Here is a 21,199-nt window from a genome sequence, read left to right as displayed (position 1 = left end):
TGGTATCAACTATTTCCAGTCATAGTCTGGCCTCCCTAGCACTTACGACAAAGCATATTTAGGAGACAAGATAAGCAAACAGGATGATTCATTTAGCCCACAGCTAAGCAGATGAGTCCTCTATAACCAAGGCAAAACAAGACCTCTATGTCTGTGCTAAGAAAGACCTGTGAGACAGAAAAGCTGGTCACACTGCACTGTGTGCAAAGAAACCAGAGCCCATGAAGACTTGCAGGTCTATGAGGCTTAAGTACACAGAAGTAAAGTTCCCACAGCGCTATGCATCAGATGACCGAACAGTAAAAACAGTGAGAAAGAGAGAATGAAAAGAGAGGACTTGCACTTTTTATCAGGACTGAGAGTGAAAGAGACTCTATTAGCACGTTGCAAAAGAGCTCATTGCCTGAAGCTGTAATCAGATTTTGAGATAATTCCAACTCGTGCAAACACCCAACACTGGTAGGAGGGACACACAATCAAATGAGCCAAACTACACTTTGCCTTTAAGGATTCAGTAATGGGTTAGTGTCCCACGTTTTGGTAGGTAGGTCTGTGTAAGGTTTTGAAAGTGTTCCCATTGTTACTAGGTGTCCAGCTCTACCTTGAGGAACTTCAGGAAGACAGCGGTGTGTCCTTCCTGAAAACTGACTGGTGCTATATTTGGTCTGTGTTATTGAATGCTTTAGCATCATGTATATCAGCTAATGTAGAGACTACCATGGAGAGTAAGCCCGTGGGCTGCCTGTTGCCACACAGCAGACCTCCCAGTCCCAGAGAGGCTCTGATTCTGCCCCACACACACAGTGGCTCTTTCTCTTCTTACTGTAATAGCTATGGCTGCTCTCCCAGCCATGGACCGCTGTCCATGAGCCACAAATATTTTTCCATCAGCCAGGCATTTTCAGCCTGTTTTTCTGCTGGGTACATCCCTCTGTGCCTGCCTTCCAATTTTCTGCAGTATTTTTCTTTGGCGTGAGCTTGTGTCCTTGCTCTGCACAGGGAGCTGCCAGCGTTAGAGTCATTTCCCAAGAAAGTCCATCAACTTTGACTCCACGAAAGAGTGCCTCTGAGCTTAAATCTACTGTTTCTTTCCATAACCAACATTAGGAGTTGACAGGGATTTCTCAGCTCCAAAATGAATTCCTTATTTGTTTTGCTCTCCTGGGTTTCTTGTTTTGGAAACTGGAAATAATCATCAAACACTGTCATCGGTTGTTCTTGTATTTAAAGCCTTATTTCTGGCAATGGTGTTTCACATTTCTTGTGCTTTCTCTTGCATACCTCCCCTCTCCAGATTGTTAAATTAAAATTTGTAACCTTCTTGTCTTGATCTGCCATAATTGGCTCTGTGCACAGGTCTAATTTTTATTTCCACTTGCCCCCACATTTATTCAAGGGTTTTGCTTGAGGACCAACAGACCTCTTCGGTGCTCTCTAAATTGTGTTTACATTGTTTTAGTTGCTTCTTAGATGAAACAGTAGTTACGTTTTCTATTTAAATGGACAGCTGGCATCAAGGTACAGTAAGTAACACAAGAAAATTATTGTTAGTTAAACTCACTTTTCCTGAAAAGAACTATTTCCATAGGAAATATTATCCTGCAAACTAACTCATGTCAAGGCCGCGGGACACCACATTTTCCCCTCTGTAGAGGTTGCTTTAAATTGTTGCAGATAGATGAGCTATACTGACAAATGCTGCAGACCCACACAGTCCCATGAATGAGGTGGCCTTTTCATCCTCCTATCACTGATTTTTCTGAAAAGAAATGTTGTGGTGCAGAGCCCCGAGTCTAGGGACTGAAGTGATCTTCTCTCATAGTGTGTTTCTTTTCAGGTTTTATTATAAGTTGGTACAACTAAAAGTCCTCAGACGCAGTTTGCCTTGAGACTCAGGTTATTTTCTCCTCAAAATGCATTAGACCTCACTAGACCAGGCATGTCCAACCCACGGCCCGGCCCAGCCCAGCCCAGCCCAACCTGTGGTTACACCTTGCCGCACAAAGCACCTCAGCCCAGCCTCGAGTGTGCAACCATCGCTCAGCAACAGCCACACATCGGTGCAACAGGCACTGCCTGAGCTGAAACCAGGGCACCGGGAGGGCAAAGTGCAGTGCTAACTCAAGTGATGGCAAATCATGTTATAGATTTTGATATATTGTCTGAATGTAGTCCTATGAACAGCAAAAAATATGCAGCTGTTCTTTCCATCATGATAAAAGAATTTGAGAATAGATTTCAAGATAGACAAAAAAAAATCATCAGCTTTTCGGTATGTTTGCAACTCCATTTTCGGTTGACATAAATACATTACCTGAACAATTTAAAATGGAATGTATAGAGTTGTAATCGGACATTCAACTCAAAAATCCGATCATGTCTCTCTACATGTCTCTCTTTTGTAAGAACTGTCTTACTGGAGAAGAACATCCCTCCCTTCACAGGCACACATTACTCATGTCATCATTTTTTGGCAATATGTACATTTGTGAACAACTGTTGTCATGGATGAAGCACAGGAAGAATAAAAATTTCATCAAAAATTCTCTGATGAGCACCTAAGAATTGCAATCACAGCCAGCCAACCAAACTGATGCACTGCTTTCACATAAACTGGGTCAAATATCCCACTGGTTTTATGTTTTTGTTGCTCTCTATTTATATTTCAATAAAACATATTAGCAATTAAAATAAGTTTTGTTACTTATATACAGTAATGATATTATTACATATTTTATGAAGGCTACTCCAAAAGTAATGCCTCCTGTTTTATTTTATTGGCCCATGATGTCAGAAGTGGGCCTTGGGAGACAGGGGAGCAGGGACACTGCTGACAGTGGCTACAGTCAGGAAAGGAACCTGGTCCATCGGTATTCATTTGCCTTTTGGTGTGAAAAGGCAGTACTGCAGAGTAAGAGCAGAGGCAGCTATAAGACTGATCGCATCCTAGAGCCTCCGCAGTCCCACAGAGTCACTGCTGCCAGGGGATGAGCTCCTCTGCTGGAAAAAATAGCACTCCCAGGCAGCCACTGCACACCTTCCTTCCCACCCGAATCACACACTGGCACTTCATTTTGTTTAGTTTTCCTTTTTCATGTAATATTTTCAAGAACAGTATAGACCTTATTACATTTACAACAATACACAACGTTCACGTTGTATGGTTCGTTTGAATAAGCCAAAATCAATTATTTCATAAAAGATGAACCTATGTTTCTTTACATTCCCCTTGTATTCAAGATACCACTGAGTAACAACAAATCTCCGTATGTCCAAATTTTATTCACACTCACATTTCCTTCTCCAGTTTGGAGGACAGTCTGAGGTATTAACTGTCTTTGGCACCAGCACTCCATATACAAAGTTCTACTTCTTTTCCACTACTGAGTGAAATCCAACTGCGCTCCTACAGCCAGATGTGTCATCATGCTACTCATAGAGGGTACAGATGGATGGGAAGAGCAAACTACATTTTGAAAGGTTGCATTTATTGAAAAACCTAATTTGTTCTCTAGTTATAGAATAGCAATTGCTGAAAAAAGAACATTCCTTATGTACCTAAAACCTACTCTTTTCTCACATTCCTTGATTCAGTATTTTTCTTCCTTCAAAGGACAGATATACAAGTGAACTAACATTTTCCAACATGCTCAGCCACCTTTTTCACCTCTGACCATAAAATATGTGTATTCTTTCTCATCATCTTTAATATCCTGCACTTGGAAACAATAATTCCTGTGGTCTTCTCTGGTTGTCATTGACTCAAACTGCCAGAAATATAACTCCTACATCTTCACAGAAAACAATTAGAATACTTAAAGAGAAATTTTGGCTTGGATCTCATAAGATGTGACAATTTCTGATAATAGATTTAAGGATTTCTTAATTCAAGTCACATATTTGAAATGCTTCAAATATTTTTGGCGGCTAAATTCAGATCCAGGTCTAAGTGGTGGTGGAAAGCAGTTTGATTATGGCCCCTCCCAGACAAATGGGAGTAGTTCGTCTCTGTAGTTTGTGAGACTACATGCAGTTCCAACACTTCTTACTTTACAGATCTGTTTATTTGGAGCCAACATTTTCCTGATTATTTTTTTTCTTAAAGTTTGAAAAACGTCTGGGCTGAATTACCAAAATAAATCTTTTTCTTCAGTGTCCGTGAGAGGTGTCACTTCTGGATCTGTAATGATCTAAATCTTAAAGCTGGGTCTCTTCCCTTCCTATTCATATGACGGTAATGCATATGATGGAACTACTTCTCCACTGTCGTGTTACTGATTGGAAGAGAAAATAACCAAGTTCTACTCATTTTGAGTCTCAAAGTACAGCATGGTTACTGATTATTTATTACTCCCTTCTGATATTTAACAAGACTTGAATCCAGTTAGACAAAACCAAAAATAGGCAATATTTTGCATCATGAGTGATCAAACTGCATATTTCAATGAAAAGGATGCACAGTTCCCGAAACTGCATCAGTTTGAGACTGGTGCAGACTCATTGTTTACAGGAATCTATTAAAGACTTTTATATTCATACCAGAGAGGAGGAGCAGGCCAGCAACAGAAGCTGGAAAACTGACAGACAAGAATGTCCATTGTTACTGATAATCTGTCCAATCTATTCCAGGAATAAAACTTTATTTGTATCAGTCAAATGACTTTCTAAACACTAAAACATCATCCGAATTCTTTTCTTGGCATAGATAACAGCATGTTACAGCTGCCTATGAATCTCTGGATATGAGATGTTAGTGGATACAAGAGAACCGAATTCTGCAGTGTACACTACTATTACTCCATTACGTTGAGGTAGTTATCTCTGGGAGGGGGATAATCTGAGACAACCAATTAAAGCAAAGAACAAGCTGAGTGGTAAAAAAAATAAAATTTTATTCTCTCTGGAAAAGTTCATAGATTTACAGTTGATATGACAACTGTATTAGGCTCCGGAAAAAAAAGGAAAGACTGGCTTTTTAAAAACAAAAATAAAGTGAGTTTGGATGCAGAAGGGAACTATATTTCCACACTGGTGCAAAGTAGCCCTTTTGGAGAAAACTTTCTTGTTTTGTTGTTGTTTTTTTGTTTGTTTGATTGATTTTTTTAAGGTTCTCAGCTTCCTCTACACCTTTTATTATTTTTTTTTTCAAAGGACGAAACTATTGGAATTACAAAGGACAAGACCATCTAACTTTCCCTACCTGTCTCATAACAAGGGTATGTACATGGGACACTGTATTTCAAAATGCTGTAAGTCACAGCCTTACCATAGAAGCAGGTTCTCTGTTTCTAAGCAGCATTTTATACAAACGTATATTTCTAACTTAATCAAATCATGGAAGGCATGGAGAAGAAGAAAAAAGCTGATATACATCCATCTGCTGGGAAAGCAGTATGTCTGGTCCAAAATGTCTCTCTGTGTCTCACGTGAAAGATAGCCAGGATGAATTTTTCACTGTTGGCCGTGGAGAACAAAGCAGATTTTAAACCTTTGCTATTGTGTATCCTTTATCAGCTTTCTGCTTCCAGCGCTTTTGTACGCATATTCCCGCCAGGATGACACAGGCCAGTGCGACTGGAATCGTTGCAATGTACCAGGGCAAGCCGACAGCTGGAAAAGTAAAGAAATGAAATATTTTCAGAAAACGTAGTTCTCTTTACTCAAAGAAGAAGAAGGGAAGCTACATTAAAAAGGATGTCTGCAAATTAACCTTTCAGCAGGGCTAACTGCTTCTGAAAGGAAGAGGTCTATTGATTCAGTGCTCTGGGAAGTATGTTTATCAGGGTGGGAGGAAAGTATTAGAAAACAATAGAGGATGAGAATTTACAGTTCAGTCCTTTTGTGTACACATGGCTCTTCCCTGCTTGGGGTGGTTGTATACTTTCCATCTTAATTTGGTGAAAGCAGTGACACTTCAAGCAGGAAATCAAGGCACCACGTGGAAAGAGAGTACATAATAGCTAGTCCACTCTCAAGCTCTGTGAACAGTTTTCTCATACAGAGCACCTGAAAAATTATTAATGATCAAGACAAACTTCTTCCCAAAATACACCTAATATCCTCAATTTTGGATTATGCAGGCCTATGCCAGTTTATGAGCTCCCTCCTCTGTAGCAATACTTGCATAGCTCATGGAAGACCTGAGCAGCACATCATGTAGATAAGTGAGTACAAGTCCCTCATCATAAGATGCTGGCGTGAGTCATGAGATATAACTCATAATGAAGACTGTAATTGTTCATGTATCTTTCTAAGATGGTATGAGCAAGCTTTGGTGATTCATCAGTGTTGCGCAAAGAAACAATTAGCATTGCTTCACACTGTTTTTACAGCTGATTCTTAGCCAACAGTCTATCACATCGCAACATGAACTGCACTGAGTTTAGGGCTTCTCTTTCCATCACTAGGAACCAAAATAACAACAGCCACCATTATTTATATTTCTTGTTATTTTGGCAGCAGTTCGCATGAGGAAATGGAACTCTTTGATCTTTATTCTGCTATTGTCTTTTTTTTCCTACTTGTTGAGGAACTGGGTGAGATCTGGCCTTGATGCACCCAGTGAGAGTGCCAGAAGTCTCAATGAAGCCACCATTTCACAAAGCGTATCTAAATTTGAGCCTTATCCAGTGACCAAATATACCAGCACAGATTTTTATGCCTGTGGAAAATGTCAACAAGTGACCCACAGAAAGTGTTCTGTGCGAGCAGACTATTCTAAAACACCATGCATTTTGAGTCTACATGTGAAAGAGGTAACCAATTTTTCCTGAGCAATAATTCACCCTAATACTAGGTCTGAAAGCATAAAATACTTCAATTATAATTTAGATTTAGAATAATTATAACAATTGCAGCCTGTTTCTCTCCAAGATAAATAGTCAAACTAGTTACCTTCCTGCTTTACCCGTGTTGGCAGTACTTGGGATCCATATCTGTTCTGGGCCAGACACTTAAAATCTGTGTAAAAATCCACTTCTTCCACAGATTCAAAAATCAGTGGCACTTCAATGAAGTTCTCACCATTTTCTGTGATTTCTCTGGAAGAAAAAGGAAAATTCAGTGTGAGTTCCTTTTACTAGCTCTCTTTGATAGACTCATTCTAGCAGCACGTTGCAAGAAGTTGCATTGGATATTTATTCATTTCTGAACTAGCCCCTCTGCATTAGAGGACACTTGTGTCACCCAGACTAGTTCTACCAACTCATTGAGTCTCCTCCTTTCCATTTAGTATCCATGTTGCACTCATTGATTCTTCCAGGAAAAAAAGATCTGAATTTGTCCTGCAAAAATGAAAGGCGGGTAGAAACGCAAGCAGAATTGTGTATAACTGAGCTCCCCACACAGCATCATGGAAGGATCTCGTTCCTTCTCTCTGACTACCTATTAATTTCTGATGTTAATTCTTATTATCAGCTGGAAGAGGACACATGTAGAACACAAACCTGCAGACCCCCTCTCAGCAAACTGACCCACCATACCTGCTTATTGTTCACCCAAACCCAGGATTTCAGTACAAGCAAGTGTCTAGAAAGTTTCCAGCCTGATGGTTTCATCAGTGCAACTACTGAAAAGTGGTTTTCTAGGTGCAAACATTGTCTCTGGATATCTTTTAGTCACTGCTGGAGAATTCATCCAGCTGCTCTGTAATGATTTGTTCATGGGTTTGCTATGCACCATGACAATGAATTTGCCTGTGCACACATCCTGGGTCAGTACCACATGAAGGCAGCAACTTGGCTGTGTTTGACACAGTCTTCTGTGAAAAATCATTGGTTTTTTTTTGTTTGTTTGTTTGTTTTGTTTTGTTTTTTCTTGCAGTGGTATTTGACCTGTTTTGACTTAGTGCCTCATTGAAGGCATCCAGCAGAACTGAGGCAGCTTCATACCATGGTTTCTGTGTGATCCCTAGCTGGTGTAGTCTCCCTCCTCTTGCAGTTATGTAGTAATACATAACAGTACTAGTAATAGTAGTAGTAGTAGCAGTAGCAGTAGTAGTAGTAGTGGCAACAATAATAAAGGTCTAAGTAAGAAAGCATATGTGTTGTTCTATTCTAAATCCTGTAGAGACTCTTGCTGTTCCACAGTGTATTTTAAGGCACCTCACCATGAGTTTAAGGCTTTCTCATTTATCCATGTAAACAACATTATAAATTAATGTTCTCAGTCAAGCTGTGAGGAATATCAAAACACAGAAAGTCTCAGATCCCCAGCTGTCAATGTTACGTCTGGTTGTAACTGTGCAATAAACTCAACATGGCCAGGTTGATATGTAGCCCTGAGGCTGAAAACAGCCCACATCCATAAATATTAAACACTGCTGCCCCTCAAAACAGGGATGCCATATCCCCAGATCCTGTTGCCAATCCCTCTTGCCCCATGCTAAGTTCTAATCCCTAGCCAGGAGCTGTCTGGGAAGACCATATCTGGTGAGGGACCAGTTTAAACAATAACAGCATAGGCAAAATGTCAAAAGTCTTGAGGCATGCAGCTATGAGGCAACTCAGAGAATGGCTCAAGATAGGGAGAGACAGTGGACCATGGCAAGAGGATGTTTTCCCTCCCACCAGCATCCTGCTTGGTTCTGCCCTGGTGCCAGCACTAGCACTCTCTGGGCATCCTTGAGTGTCAGTTTAACTCTTAACTAACATTAAAAGGAGCAATCCTAAGGGTAAAAAATAACAATAATAAAATTAGCAATAATTGGAATACTAATAATAAAAAATGCAAACCCACAAAACACAGATAGTTTTCTGTTATCTCAATGTATTCAGAGGTTCAGTGAAGTATCTCATGAATGCCAGGGCTGGTGCAAAGGCAAGGATGTTGCCATTTCCTTGGCACAGGGCAAGAAGAGAGATAAGAGAGGCACTGGGAAGGATCGAGGCCCATTGCTTCCCACTGCAGTCAGCTCATACATCAGCTCAGCTACCCACAAAACTGTGCGAAAGTGTAAGGCTCATTGTTGGCTCGTTTACAGTACAAAGGGAATAAAATCTAGAGATAAAAAATTGACTTCACCCTGCTTGGCTGGTCTGCACTTTTTTGTTTGGTTGATTTCATGTTTTCATTTGCTTGTTTTTCTCAGCTCTCACTTTTACTTCTGAACTCTCCACATTCCATTTCATTACCTGGCATCCAGCTGAAAGCCCCTGTAGCACCACAACCACAAGAAAACACTTTCACTCGACTTACTGTCGTTCCCCCTCCGTGACTCTGTTTTGCTTGTAAACTACATCGATCGTGGTATCATTTGCTAACCATTCCACGTCAGTATAGATGTTGCTGTTTGGTCCAGCAAATACTTTACATGGGAGAGTCATCTTGGAGCCTGTTGGCAGAGGAAGATTAAAAAAACATTCAGATGCATGTTGAAATCTACTCTTTCTCCCGGTGAACAAAGCATCTCTGGTGGGAGATTGAGTTCCAACACATGTCAAGCACTACTACAGTGAAAACTGAAGTTAAGCCCAGATTGCATGTTCCCCTACTCCTTGGCAGCAAGTCCATTCAGTTTGGCAGTCCTTTCCACTACTAAGCAAATTACTTTTCCATTCCAGCAGTTATCAATCCTTGTACAATATATATTCCTCAGGAGACAAAGCTGTGTACCTGTGTCCCAGCTCCTTCTACTGTTTTGCAGTTCAAAGGGCAGAGCTGCTCCAGAGCAATTGCTCTAACCCCCAGTGATCGGGCAAGGACATTCAGTTTTAGATGAGACCTCCAGGGATAACATGACCACGCAAAAAATCAGAAATGTTGCTATAATTATTGCAACTCTGAGCTAAGGATAAGGAGCCCTCACACTAGTAGGTATTTATTTCATATGGAAAACACATGGCTCAATAATCATACAGAGCTGCTGAAGAGAATATAGTACACTCCATGGGGCAGACAGACAAAAAAAAGACAATGTCATACTTGCAGAAAGAAAAGTGGCAGTGAAAACTAAGGCTCACAGGGCATAGCTGTGTGTATCATAGAATCATAGAATCATAAAATCGCCTGGGTTGAAAAGGACCATAATGATCATCTAGTTTCAACCCCCCTGCTGTGTGCAGGGCTGCCAACCACTAGACCAGGCTGCCCAGAGCCTCTACTCTAGAGTGTATAGTACCCAAGTTAAGAGAGCTTAGTGTCAAATATACATGGCATTCTCTAAAATGAGGGAAAGCAACAGAAATGCACTGTTACAACATTATCTTCGAAGAAAAATTGAGGTTCTAGTAGGATGCATTCTAACTAGTGATAACTGTCTGGTTCTAACATTAAGCAATGAAAAATGCCTCCTCTCAAAAGAGCTGGGTGGCTAGTTCAAAGCCACCCAACAACCTAGGGCTGTCTGGGGGAATGTTGAAGAGGGTATGTTCTTGATGAAGGGGGAACTCTGAGCAGCTGACCTAAGGATGCAAACATACTTTTCATGCTTTGTTGTTAAAATCTACAGCTATTTTTGCTTTGGTTTCTACAAGGAGGCATATTTAGTGAGCATGGTGGTGATAGGCTGATGGTTGGACTAGATGATCTTAGAGGTCTTTTCTGACCTTACTGATTCTATGATGTTAAGAAAATAGTTTCTTATTGTAGACAATAAGAAGGAAAAACTACTACAGCACCAAACTTCTGTTGATATGACTGAGGCCAAAAGAACCATAATCGTTTATACCAACAAATTAGGGTACAAATAAGGGAACCTGCTCTAATTTTCTTCTGATTAGATGCTTCCAAAATAATGCCGAGCCTTACCAAGAGCAGCTGATGTTGTCTTCTGAGTTGGATACACAATTATGGGGGTAATTCTCTTTTCTTGTTCTGCACAGAGAGAGAGAACAAAGTCAATGCCTGCACAACGGAAACAACGGGCGTTGTAACGTGCTGCTTGGCTCAACATCTTGCACTTCCCACAGAGCAGTTCGTTACTAAACCCCGTGGCAAGGAGAGGCATTCCCCACCCAGAGACCTGTGTAAGCCGAGAGAGACGGGGCCAAGCCAGCATCGTGACCCCGGGGGATGGATGAGGAAGGCAGGGATGGCGAGGGGACCGGAGTGCCGCCGAGCCCGAGGGTGCCACAGCCGCCGGCCGCCCCCTGGTGCCCGCCGGGAGCCCCACAACAGCAGCTGGGCCAGCGGCTCTCGCCGGCTTGGGAAACGGGGGCTTTCCCCCAGCCCCAGAGAGAATGTTCGGTGTTTTATTTCCTAAACTCTCTGAAGTCATTCGTAGTGACCTCCCGGCCCCTAAGAAATAAATTACTCGGCTTTACAACCGCAGGCAGTTGCGACAACCAGCTCTGCCTCTTGCAAATGTGCTGCTGAATGCCAAGGCAAGCTCTGAGGTTAGCCAAAGAGCTAAGGTGAGCCAAAGAGCTAAGGTGAGCCAAAGAGCTGTGCCAGCCATGCTGCAGGAAACCCACCGGCTCCAGCATCAAAAGCCAGCATGTCTGCTCCCCTCCTTGGCAGCACTGAATCTGAGCTCCCCTCCTCAACTTCACCAGCAAACCCACTGATGCAAAAGCTTTCTTAAGTGTTCTCAGTGGTCAATATTTACCTACTGTCTGCAGTTTAATTGTCCGGGTGATTTCATATGTGACACCTTCATACGGAAAAGCCATTTTGCAGGTGTAGTAGCCGGAGTCTGTCGGTAATACAGAAGTGAAGAACAGAGAAGTCGAATCTTTCAGAAATACAAATTTTTCACTGTCATCTTCCAAAAGCACAGCATCCTGGAGAAAGGACAACTGATGTTACAGCTCAGATAGGTGTGATAAAATCCGGAGTAACCTCCTTATCTTTTTCTCTCTGTTATGAAAATTTTGCTGACCACTGTTTAATCTGTGCAACTTCACTTTCCCACCACAAAGCAAGTTCTATGAACATGTATTCCTCACCAAAAAGTTCTGAGGCATTATATGAAGAACTGCTATTTTAACATTTCTTTCCAGTAAGTCACATATTTAAAGATGGAAAAATATACTAGGTTACTTCCTGAGTCCTCTTATGAGCAATCACGTAAGATATTCTTCTAAGAAAAATACATTTTGGTAAACAAAGAGGTTTTCCCATTATTGCTTTCCATACATGACCTCATAAGAACAAAATTCCAAGGCACTCTTCTAAGGCAAATACATTTTAGTCATCATGGAATTACAGAATGGCTTGTGTTGGAAGGGACCTCACAGCCCACCCAGCCCCAACCCCTGCCATGGGTAGGGCTGCCCCCCACCAGCTCAGGCTGCCAAGGGCCCCATCCAACCTGGCCTTGAGCGCCTCCAGGGATGGGGCACCACAGCTTCTCTGGGCAGGTTAGGTGAGCTAGCCTTTAAAACACTCTCTTTGGAGCACTTCAGACCATGCTGAGCCCACCCCGGAGAACCTTTCCTAAAATACATACATCTGTCCTATAAATTTCCAGTATATTATGCTATAACGTTAGATTGGTCATGATTTAACAACATAGTGTTCTGGAGAAACAGAAAGTGGAGATAGATGTTCATTTACAAATGGGACAGCGTTTCAGATTTTGCATAAACAGAAATTGAAAATTCTACCTTGTACCACTGGAGATCCACGTTCGTCCTGTTTGTTGTAAACTCCCACAGGTTGGGGCAAATGATCTTTCCAGAGGTGAAAGTGAAGAGGAGCTGGGGATAGGCAATGTCCCGAGCTGCTGCCTTCTGCACGACTGTGAGGTGGATGGACACCTCGGCGCAGTAGGAGGAGTTCCTGCAGACAGAGGGTAAACATGAGCACCCAGCAGTGTTGAGGGGAGCTCGAGTGACGCCCTGCAAACCCACAGCAAATGAACTTGAAAGCTGACAGCCATGAGCTCAAGCTGATTTGTAACTGGTACTCAATCTTACTGACGTAAGCTGCGTTGTTTGGTTCCTCTCTACACTTGTCTTTCCAGGCCCGAGTAAACCACTAGGCCTAGTCTTAGAGGAGCTACTGTGCAGCCAGCAGGTATTTCCTTGAGGACATATTATTTTACATAAAGAAGAAGGTTTCAAGGTGTTATAGTATTTGCCTCTTTCTCCTGGCCCCAAGTGGCAATTGTTCCCAGCCCCAGGGAGGATCAAAACACACAAGTCACTTGGGGGACGTTAGCACTTGAGCTGAGTCCTCTTCCACTTCTGTCCTCATTTCACAGTATGCTGAATGAAATTTTCTACTTTGATGATATGAGATTGAAATAGGGTTTGTTTCTATTCTATCAATTCTATACTAATGTTAGCAGTGAAGCTATGTACTTAGCCTCTGCATATCTTTTTCAAACAGGTTTCACAACATTTTACTACAGCTAGCAATATCATTGTCACAGTTTTAGTTACTGGATTGGCTGAGGCAGAAGAGTTCAGGAAAAGGCTAAAAGCAACCCTTGCAGCTCTCAGGCTGTGCTCTAGCGCTTATGTATTTACAACCTTTTGTTATTCTGGCGTCACTGACAGTGTCTTCTCTCCTGACCCACCACTGCCATCTCTGATAAGATGCTGAAAGGCCAATCTAATATGCTGAGCATGATTTATTAACTTGTGTTCTTCTTGCTGTTCTGCAAGGAAACCATGCTCTGCATCTGAGATGTATGGGCACATACACATACTGTGTAACCCAGAGTGAGGTGCTCGCTGCCAGGAGCCAGCCCTGGGGGGTGGCAGGAAGGAGGAGCTGGCAGGGATAAGGACCCTGTGTCATACGGTTTTCAAGCCCCAGTGGCACTAGTTGTTTTTGCCTTCCTCATTCCACCACAAGTCCAGATCCATGTTCCTCCTTCGAAACTGTACAGCAGGCTGTCAGATTGTAAACACGCAGAAAACAATGACCTGGAAAGAGTCTTAGCTCACATTGCAAACCACTGTAGTATCACAGGTCTGATTCTAGCCCCGTAAATGCACGCTGGGTCTCATGTGAGATGTTCCAGCAAAGCCAAAGGAATCCAATTCTGATTAAAAATGTGAAGTAGAAGAAAAGTAAAGCTCAGGAAAAAGGAAAAGGGAAGAAGAAAGTGTCTCAGAACACTCTGCCTTGGCATATTCTTCATAATGCAATCTGAAATGTAAACAATACTGTCTGCTTCTCTAAAGCTGTGAGGTAGGGGTTGCAGTCTGCAAAGTACCCTGTCTGTAGCACACTCCTGCTCACTGCAGCCCTGACTGACTGATAAATGAGCGAGAGCAAACTCCCATGTGCACTTCTTCCTTGTGAGATCATAGAATGACAGCGCTAAGTCATGATGCATAGAGATTTCAGTTTATATACATACATATAGGAGGCACAACTTATTTAACATTTCTAACTTTCCACAATTTTTCTCTAATAAACTCAGTAAGGAAATGATCTTACCCAAGTAAGCTCTGAGGATAGCTGGACTTTAGAGTCAAGTTAATGTATTTTAGGCATAGCACCTTGTTAGTGCATTGAACTTTCTTTTAAGCACCTACCTTCTGGTACAGATATATACTCCTGAGTCTTCTTGCCTTGCTGGCAAAAACCAGAGTGCATCTCCTTTTGCCCAGATTCTTGGATCTTCGTCTCTTCCTAATATCATGGTTTTTGAATCATTTTTGTACCATGTGATATTGTGTGTCAAGGCAGAAAAATCCATATGTTTGTATCTGGGGGAAGGGCATTTCAGAACCACAGGTTCTCCGTGCAGTTCATAGTAGTATTGGAAAAACATGGTGTGATCTGGGCAGTTTTCTATATGAATCAGAGACATTTTGTCATTACTGTTGGGCAGGCATATAAAAAGAAGGAAAGGGAGGTAAACAAACAAACAAAACAAAACAAAAGAAACAACCAAACCCGTGCCCTTACCTGTGCTTTTCCCTTGCTGGAGCTTGAAAGCAGAGGTACACACTGTGCATGTAACCAGGGCAAGGAAGAACCCATGCATTCTTTCCCAGAGGAAATGGGAAGAAGAAGAGCGAGGGAAAGTGTCTTGAAATCTGCAGGCAAGTTTATTATGAGACAGAAGATTCAATTAAAATACTCAACATTAACTAAAGAGTTAACTGTTCTATTCCTAACTACAGACTTGGTGAGTTTTGATTCTCCTTAGTGAACAAAAAGTGCTTCTTCACTCCCAACTGACAGAAGTTAATTTGTGGAACAAGAGCATCTGGCTTAGTGCAAACGCTTCTCATCTGTCATTTTCCTGTCACTCTGGGAGATGCAAACAACACACCACAAGATGCTGCTGTCCCCATAGTAGAAGGGTAGAAAAATACAGCTCTGTGTATTTTGCAACAAGCTGTGACTGAGGCGTGGGCCAGGCGCTTCAATTTAGCTGTAGTGTTGCTTGTTTGGATAAGCACAGGAGAAAAGATGCAGTAGAGTCACTTCAGGTCTTTGCCAAGGCTCTATGCCCTTGTGAATGCTGCGCCACATTATCTTCTCCACTATGGCTGTAGAAGTAGGCCAGACAGCACATATCTGCAGGCAAACAATCTAACAAGAGCCAAGATCTCAGTGTCTCCAACAAATTTTTCTCCTGGGACAACAGCTTTGACTCCCATGGCATGGGCACCCACCTTGCTGTTGGGACACGTGAGTTTTCTTGTGTGAACATCATAACCATCTGTGCAAAGAAATGATAACAAAAACCCTGAACAACAAGTCCTAGGTATCTGGCACAGTGACCTCAGGGGAAAACAAAACAAAACTATCTGCTGCGAGCCATTCATTAGCTATCATAGGGCATGGGCACAACAGCTAGCACAAAGTCAATCTCTTACTTAATAATACAGCTTTATAACATTGAGTTGCCTCCCATACGACAAGGTCTTCACTCATTTCCAGCACACTGGTGTGGAGCTGTATCTCTTCTCATGGCTACACCTGGATCTGGAACTAGTGACTCCCTTTGCTGCATTAACAGCCCCCAAGGTATGCATGCAACATACAGTAAGAGGGGATTTTCTCTCTTTTTAGATCCTTCACTTAATCAAAATATTTGGTAATTTAGTTCAATCCCTTCAGTTTAATACCAAGCAGTCCTCATACACCCTACAGAAACAGAGGTTTTATGGATAGCTTTCATTCCCAGATTTCTGTAAGATTCACTTACCTGTGGTTCTGCATCCTTTCAATTAGTTTCTCACGAAAAGATGTGAGAGTGAAATTGCTAGAATGGACCTTATATAGAGTTTAACTCAAGGCGCAACGGAAATTTGTCTTGCGTTGCCCAATCAAATCTGTGTCAAAACCAAGTGACATTTTAGACCTATCTTTCTTTCCTTCCGTAGAGCGAGGATGAGAGAAATACAAAGAGAAAGAAAATATGCGTTTGGATTTCCCAAAAAAGGGGAAATGACTGCTAAATATATGACCAAATTTCCCTTTTTTCTGACGAATGGCAGTTTGCTTACACTCGTGTCTTCACATGACTGTTTTATACTCTGCCTAAAATAAAATTTCTCACGGGTAACAAAAGGTATCCTTCAGCACAGTCAGCAGCAAAATAACTGAAGTCTTCACACAATGTGTTTTGCAAGTTTTAGTGTGGACAACACGGCAGGTTTTTCCTCTTTTGTGATTTCTCAGATAGCTTGTGAATCACGAATGGGTAGATTCCTCTTTCTTTCCATGACACCCATCTCAGTGTCACACTTTGCATGGAGGCTCACTTTACAGTGGAGTATGAAGAATTAACAGATGTAGGCAGGTCGTGGTCTCTGGACTCATAAGCAGGATGGCAAGATAAGGGTTATGAACTGTGGTAATGTTGACATCTGCTTGACTAGAAGAGGGCAATCAAGTGGAAGACTTCAGTCAGCAGCAGTACCACAGGTCAGTTTTGCCTTGTCTGGACATGTCATGCCTCCTGTGGACGATTCAGTGTTTTTCCCAGCCTCCTGATCCCTGGGGGACCATTCGTCATGCACTGCGTCACTGCTGGCTCAGGAGGGCAGTGTGTGGCGTCTGGCTGACCTCCCAGAGCTGGAGCTGGCACACAGGTCCCTGCCCACAGACCTCAGTCAAACCTCAGCTGAGCAGCCCTGGTCTGGAGCACCGGGATCCTAGCTTGACATTAAGGCTTCCTGATGCTCTCACTAACCAAATAATGACTCAAAAATGAAAACAAAATAACCATTTGAGACCGTGCTGCCATTTTCTACAAGGAGAAGAAACATATAGCTGATGACATCTATCAGCATACTGCAGCCTTTGGGGATATGTCATAAATTTGGGTTGCACGTATTCTTTTGTGCAGGCAATATCCACCACAGTACTGTAACTTCAGGAAGTAAACAACAGTAAAAGAGTCACGAAGCTTCATATTTCAGTCTGGGATGGTCTTACAGTTTCCATATTGATCCAGTGGTCTTATAGTTTCCATATTTTGATCAGCACAGTCACTGCAAGGGTCTCCGTAGCTATTAGACTCACTCGTGGCTGTCTGATTTTCCTTCGACAGTTCTGTTATCCATGAACCAAAAAGGCTGATAATGCAACTAACATTAGCTACTGTCCTATAGTCAAGGGAAAAAACTCGTCTGCATTGATGCTAGATGCCCATGTCTGGGCTATGAAAGCACTAGTCTGGCTTTCTGGAGCTCCTGCACTGCATTCTGAGCATCTGACCTCATGAATTAAGATGATTATAGACCTTCCTTTGCCAGGTCAGTGTATGGCAGCCGAACATTATGTCAGAGAAACATTCTGTCAGATAAGGCGACCCATTTTATATGAGATCTAAGTTCAAGCTATTACTATACAACAGTCTTCACTTATGCAATGGAGGTGGGAATCTCTAGTGAATCATAGAATCAAAGAATCATGGAATGGTTTGGGTTGGAAGGGACCTTTAAGATCATCTAGTTCCAACCCCCTGGTATAGGCAGGGACACCTCCCTCCAGATGAGGTTGCTCAAAGCCCCATCCAGCCTGGCCTTGAATGCTTCCAGGGAGGGGGCATCCACAACCTCACTGGGCAACTTGCTCCAGTGTCTCACCACCCTCTCAGTAAAGAACTTCTTCCTGATAGCTAGTCTAAATCTACCCTCTTCCAGTTTAAAGCCATTTCTCCTCATTCTGTCACTAGATGCCCTTCTAAATAGTCCCTCCCCAGCTTTCCTGTAGGCCCCCTTCAGGTACTGGAAGGCCTCCCAGAGCCTTCTCTTCATGCTGAAGAGCCTGAGCTCTCTCAGCCTGTCCCTGTATGGGAGGTGCTCCAGCCCTCAGATCATCATCGTGGCCCTCCTCTGGACCAACTCCAACAGATAATGGCAACTGGACATGTTCCCAGCAAATAAACTCAGACGTTTACCATCACAGAGTCACAGAATGTCAGGGATCGGAGGTTTTAAATAGAGCAAAACTACAGGAAATTATGTTGGATGTCTTTGAAAAAATCACAGCTACCGATTAACCTACATTAATTACATTCACTGAATAAAGCCACCTGATAGCAAGCTGTTTAGTGAGCAGTAGAATAAGCAACAATTGCTATTCTGTAGATATGTGCCCCATGCCCTGAACATACACACACATACACACACACAAACCCCTCTGCTGCAGCCACTTCAGCTCATGCCCCTCATGACCTTTCTCTACGTCACTCCAGCCCTTTCCTTACCTCCACTTTACATCCTCTGCTCCCAGTTCACCCATGACAACCTTGTCTAGACAAGGGGTGGCACATCCTTCAGCTCAACCACAACTGATGCCAACTGGTCAGCTTGTCATTGCCCAGCAGCTCTCACTGGAACTGGGCTCTGCCTGATTTTCCCTCCGCAAGGCAATTCTTTGGGTCTCCGATCTGTACATGCCAGTAGTGACCAATTTTCTTTATACATCTACAAATCCAGATGATTTGAAAACATTGTGCTTTGGAAAATATAGCTGAAGTGGGCTACAAGATTCAAAGTGAATTTATAGTGCAATAACTTACACTGTCCTGCTTTTGAAAAGTAGACAAAAAACAAATATCTACAGAGTAGTAGTGCAGTTCCCAGATAACACGGTGTCTTCAGATTCAAGGATTCAGTCCTAACAAGGCTTAACAATTTCAATCAACATTCTTCAGAAAAGATCCTACCTGTCTTTCATCTCAGAAAATTCATGATCACACACATCCATATCAGGACTTTAAGTCAAAATACTTTGTCTGGAAGTACAAAAGTCTAGTTTAATATAGTTTCTCAAAAAATGAAAGATATGATAAGCATTTTTTTTAGGACCTGTCTGCTGAGAAGACTGTCACTTTGCGGTCAGTTGTTATTATTTATAAACAGAAATATGGAAGTCTAGCAGCTACATATATAGAGACACTTTTAGGGAAGCTGGTGTCATTCTGTGGTTTTGCTCTGCAGATGATTCATTTATGCTGCTTGAGATGATGGAGCATAGCTGTGAAATTCCTGACTTGAAGACCAAGTTATTCCCCGTATTTCTCACTTATTGCTCATCTCACCAGATAACTATTTCCCAAAATGTGCAGCTGCCTTGCAGCATTTGGGTAGATTTTTCTCCATAATAAAATAACCAAAATCTCAAATAATATTTAACATTCTAGCAGTTTCTTCCAACCAAGGTTTCAAAAAGCCTTCACAAGTAAGGCATGTCTGCTCATTATCTGTAGTTCATGAAAATTCAGGCATCATGGAGCAGCAATAAGATCATCTGTGTTATGGGCAGATAAAGGCACCAGGTTTTTCTGGTGACTCCCAGGTCCTGCTGTCTTTGATGGAGGAACTTGTCCAAGTGCTTTTGTGACTGATGTTGTTTGGTATCCAGGAATTGCACTCATTGATTTTGCTGTTTATTCCTGTTACTCAGCTTGGCTGAGCCAGCTCTACATGATTAAAAATAGGGGTAAATTGCTCTGGTTCACATGAGAATAAGGTGGTGAGGCATTAAGAAATATTGAATGCTGAAAGCTGACTGGCAAGACAACGCAAAATAAACCACAGCTATTGCACCAACACATGTTCTTGGTCTTACTGATATGAGCAAACCTGGTTTTAATAATTTATAATGTCCTCGTGCATAGTTCCCAGATGGGCTCTTGGGGAGCATTGAAACGGAGGGGGAAGAAAAGCTGTCCAACTCCGAGAAACACCAAATATATGGGACAGAAAGAGTAAGACTGAGCAGAGGAACTAGCCTGATGTGCATCAGATGCCAAAAATACAAGAATTTGCAGGCTTTTCCAGATAAATAAGTGCTTTCATATACCAATTTTATATGGTACATGGGAGAAACAGGGAGACGCAGGCCAAGAGACATACACTCTGTCATGGGTGGGTGCTTGTTTTGCCAGAGCAGTGACAGCTTGGATGCAGGCTGCCTCCCTGCTGTCCCATGGGCTCCTGAGTTTTCAACAGCTTCTTTCACTGCAAATGCAACCTGGCAGCCTGGGAAGATTGACTACACCGCAAGAACTGGAAGGATAAAGGAGAACAGGGAGGAGGAGAAGGAGGAGGAGACCCTCGCTGTGGAAGTCAACAAGTAACAAGGGACTAAAGGGCTGGAAAGGCTCAGAGCCAGCAGCAATAAGCGAGGACTACAAGCAATAGAAGGCTGTGTTTATCCTCTCCAGTGCCTCCTCTGCCCTCAGCCCAGAGTCAGACCCAACACAGGAGGGCTGGCTGAGACTCTCCCTGTGCTGGCCATCCTCACCACTGCACACGTCGTACCTGGATTTAAGGTTTCCTTCTGGGAAACGGAGAGGTCTTCTCCTGCTCACTGGTGCTGTACACAGGCTGCTGGCAGCAGGTCAAATCATCTGCACAGATGCACAGCCATAGAGGGATGGAATAAAGAAAAAATTGTTTAAGAAGCGGGGTTTGTTGGCTTTTGGTTTAAGGGAGAAAACCTTCCTTGGGCACTCACTGTATAAAATATGGTGCAATGTGGGCAAGCAGTGAAGGCAGATTGTTGCAAAGCTGAGTCCTGAAAGTTGAAGAGGTAAAGTGCTATCTCTGTCCCTATGCAATGAACTGGAATGGGTAATCCATGTTGCTGAGTAGTGACAGTCTCACCATCACTGCATCTGAATGCCTCTCTCAAATTGCAATAAAAATTGAAAAAAGTCTCATATTTTCTTTTCATTACCCATGGATAAAAATACATATTGGTAGGCTAAATTGTGTCCATGGTGTGTCAAAGAGCATCTTCACCAGTGCAGATTGTTTGCTGCGTGTGAAATTGGTCAGGTCACCATTGAAATGCAAGGACAGACGCACATGTACTTCTTTCATAG

The 21,199-nt window shown here is 42.4% G+C and overlaps 1 protein-coding gene across 3 annotated transcripts; it reads right to left on the bottom strand.

The window, feature by feature from the left end:
* IL1R2 (interleukin 1 receptor type 2) lies at positions 3,262–16,175 on the bottom strand. 3 transcript variants are annotated; one of them, XM_021413651.1, is made up of 10 exons: positions 16,061–16,117; positions 15,525–15,571; positions 14,809–14,939; positions 14,433–14,691; positions 12,546–12,720; positions 11,546–11,720; positions 10,747–10,812; positions 9,196–9,331; positions 6,895–7,040; positions 3,262–5,610 (listed from the first exon to the last, which is right to left on the bottom strand). In XM_021413651.1, the coding sequence occupies exons 2-10, from the start codon at positions 15,569–15,571 to the stop codon at positions 5,483–5,485; spliced, it is 1,263 nt and encodes a 420-aa protein (XP_021269326.1). In that variant the 5' UTR covers positions 16,061–16,117; the 3' UTR covers positions 3,262–5,482. The 3 variants fall into 3 exon arrangements, with proteins under 3 accessions (XP_021269326.1, XP_021269335.1, XP_021269345.1); XM_021413660.1 differs by lacking the exon at positions 15,525–15,571 and having other exon boundaries at positions 16,061–16,175; XM_021413670.1 differs by lacking the exons at positions 14,433–14,691; positions 15,525–15,571 and having other exon boundaries at positions 16,061–16,162.

This window comes from Numida meleagris, chromosome 1, assembly GCF_002078875.1.
Source record: "Numida meleagris isolate 19003 breed g44 Domestic line chromosome 1, NumMel1.0, whole genome shotgun sequence".
In the NCBI taxonomy this organism is placed as follows: Eukaryota; Metazoa; Chordata; class Aves; order Galliformes; family Numididae; genus Numida; species Numida meleagris.
Note: the sequence above shows the minus strand (reverse complement) of the source record. Positions and strands in the feature narration are given on the sequence as shown.

Bases quoted from the DNA above. Each gene is read 5' to 3' on its own strand.
- IL1R2 (XM_021413651.1), bottom strand. From the start codon at position 15,571: ATGGTTATGATGTTCACACAAGAAAACTCACGTGTCCCAACAGCAAG. The intron at 14,940-15,524 runs GTGGGTGCCCAT...ACTTGCCTGCAG, and splicing joins TCACGTGTCCCAACAGCAAG to ATTTCAAGACACTTTCCCTC. The intron at 11,721-12,545 runs GTAGAATTTTCA...TCCTTTCTCCAG, and splicing joins TGGATCTCCAGTGGTACAAG to GATGCTGTGCTTTTGGAAGA.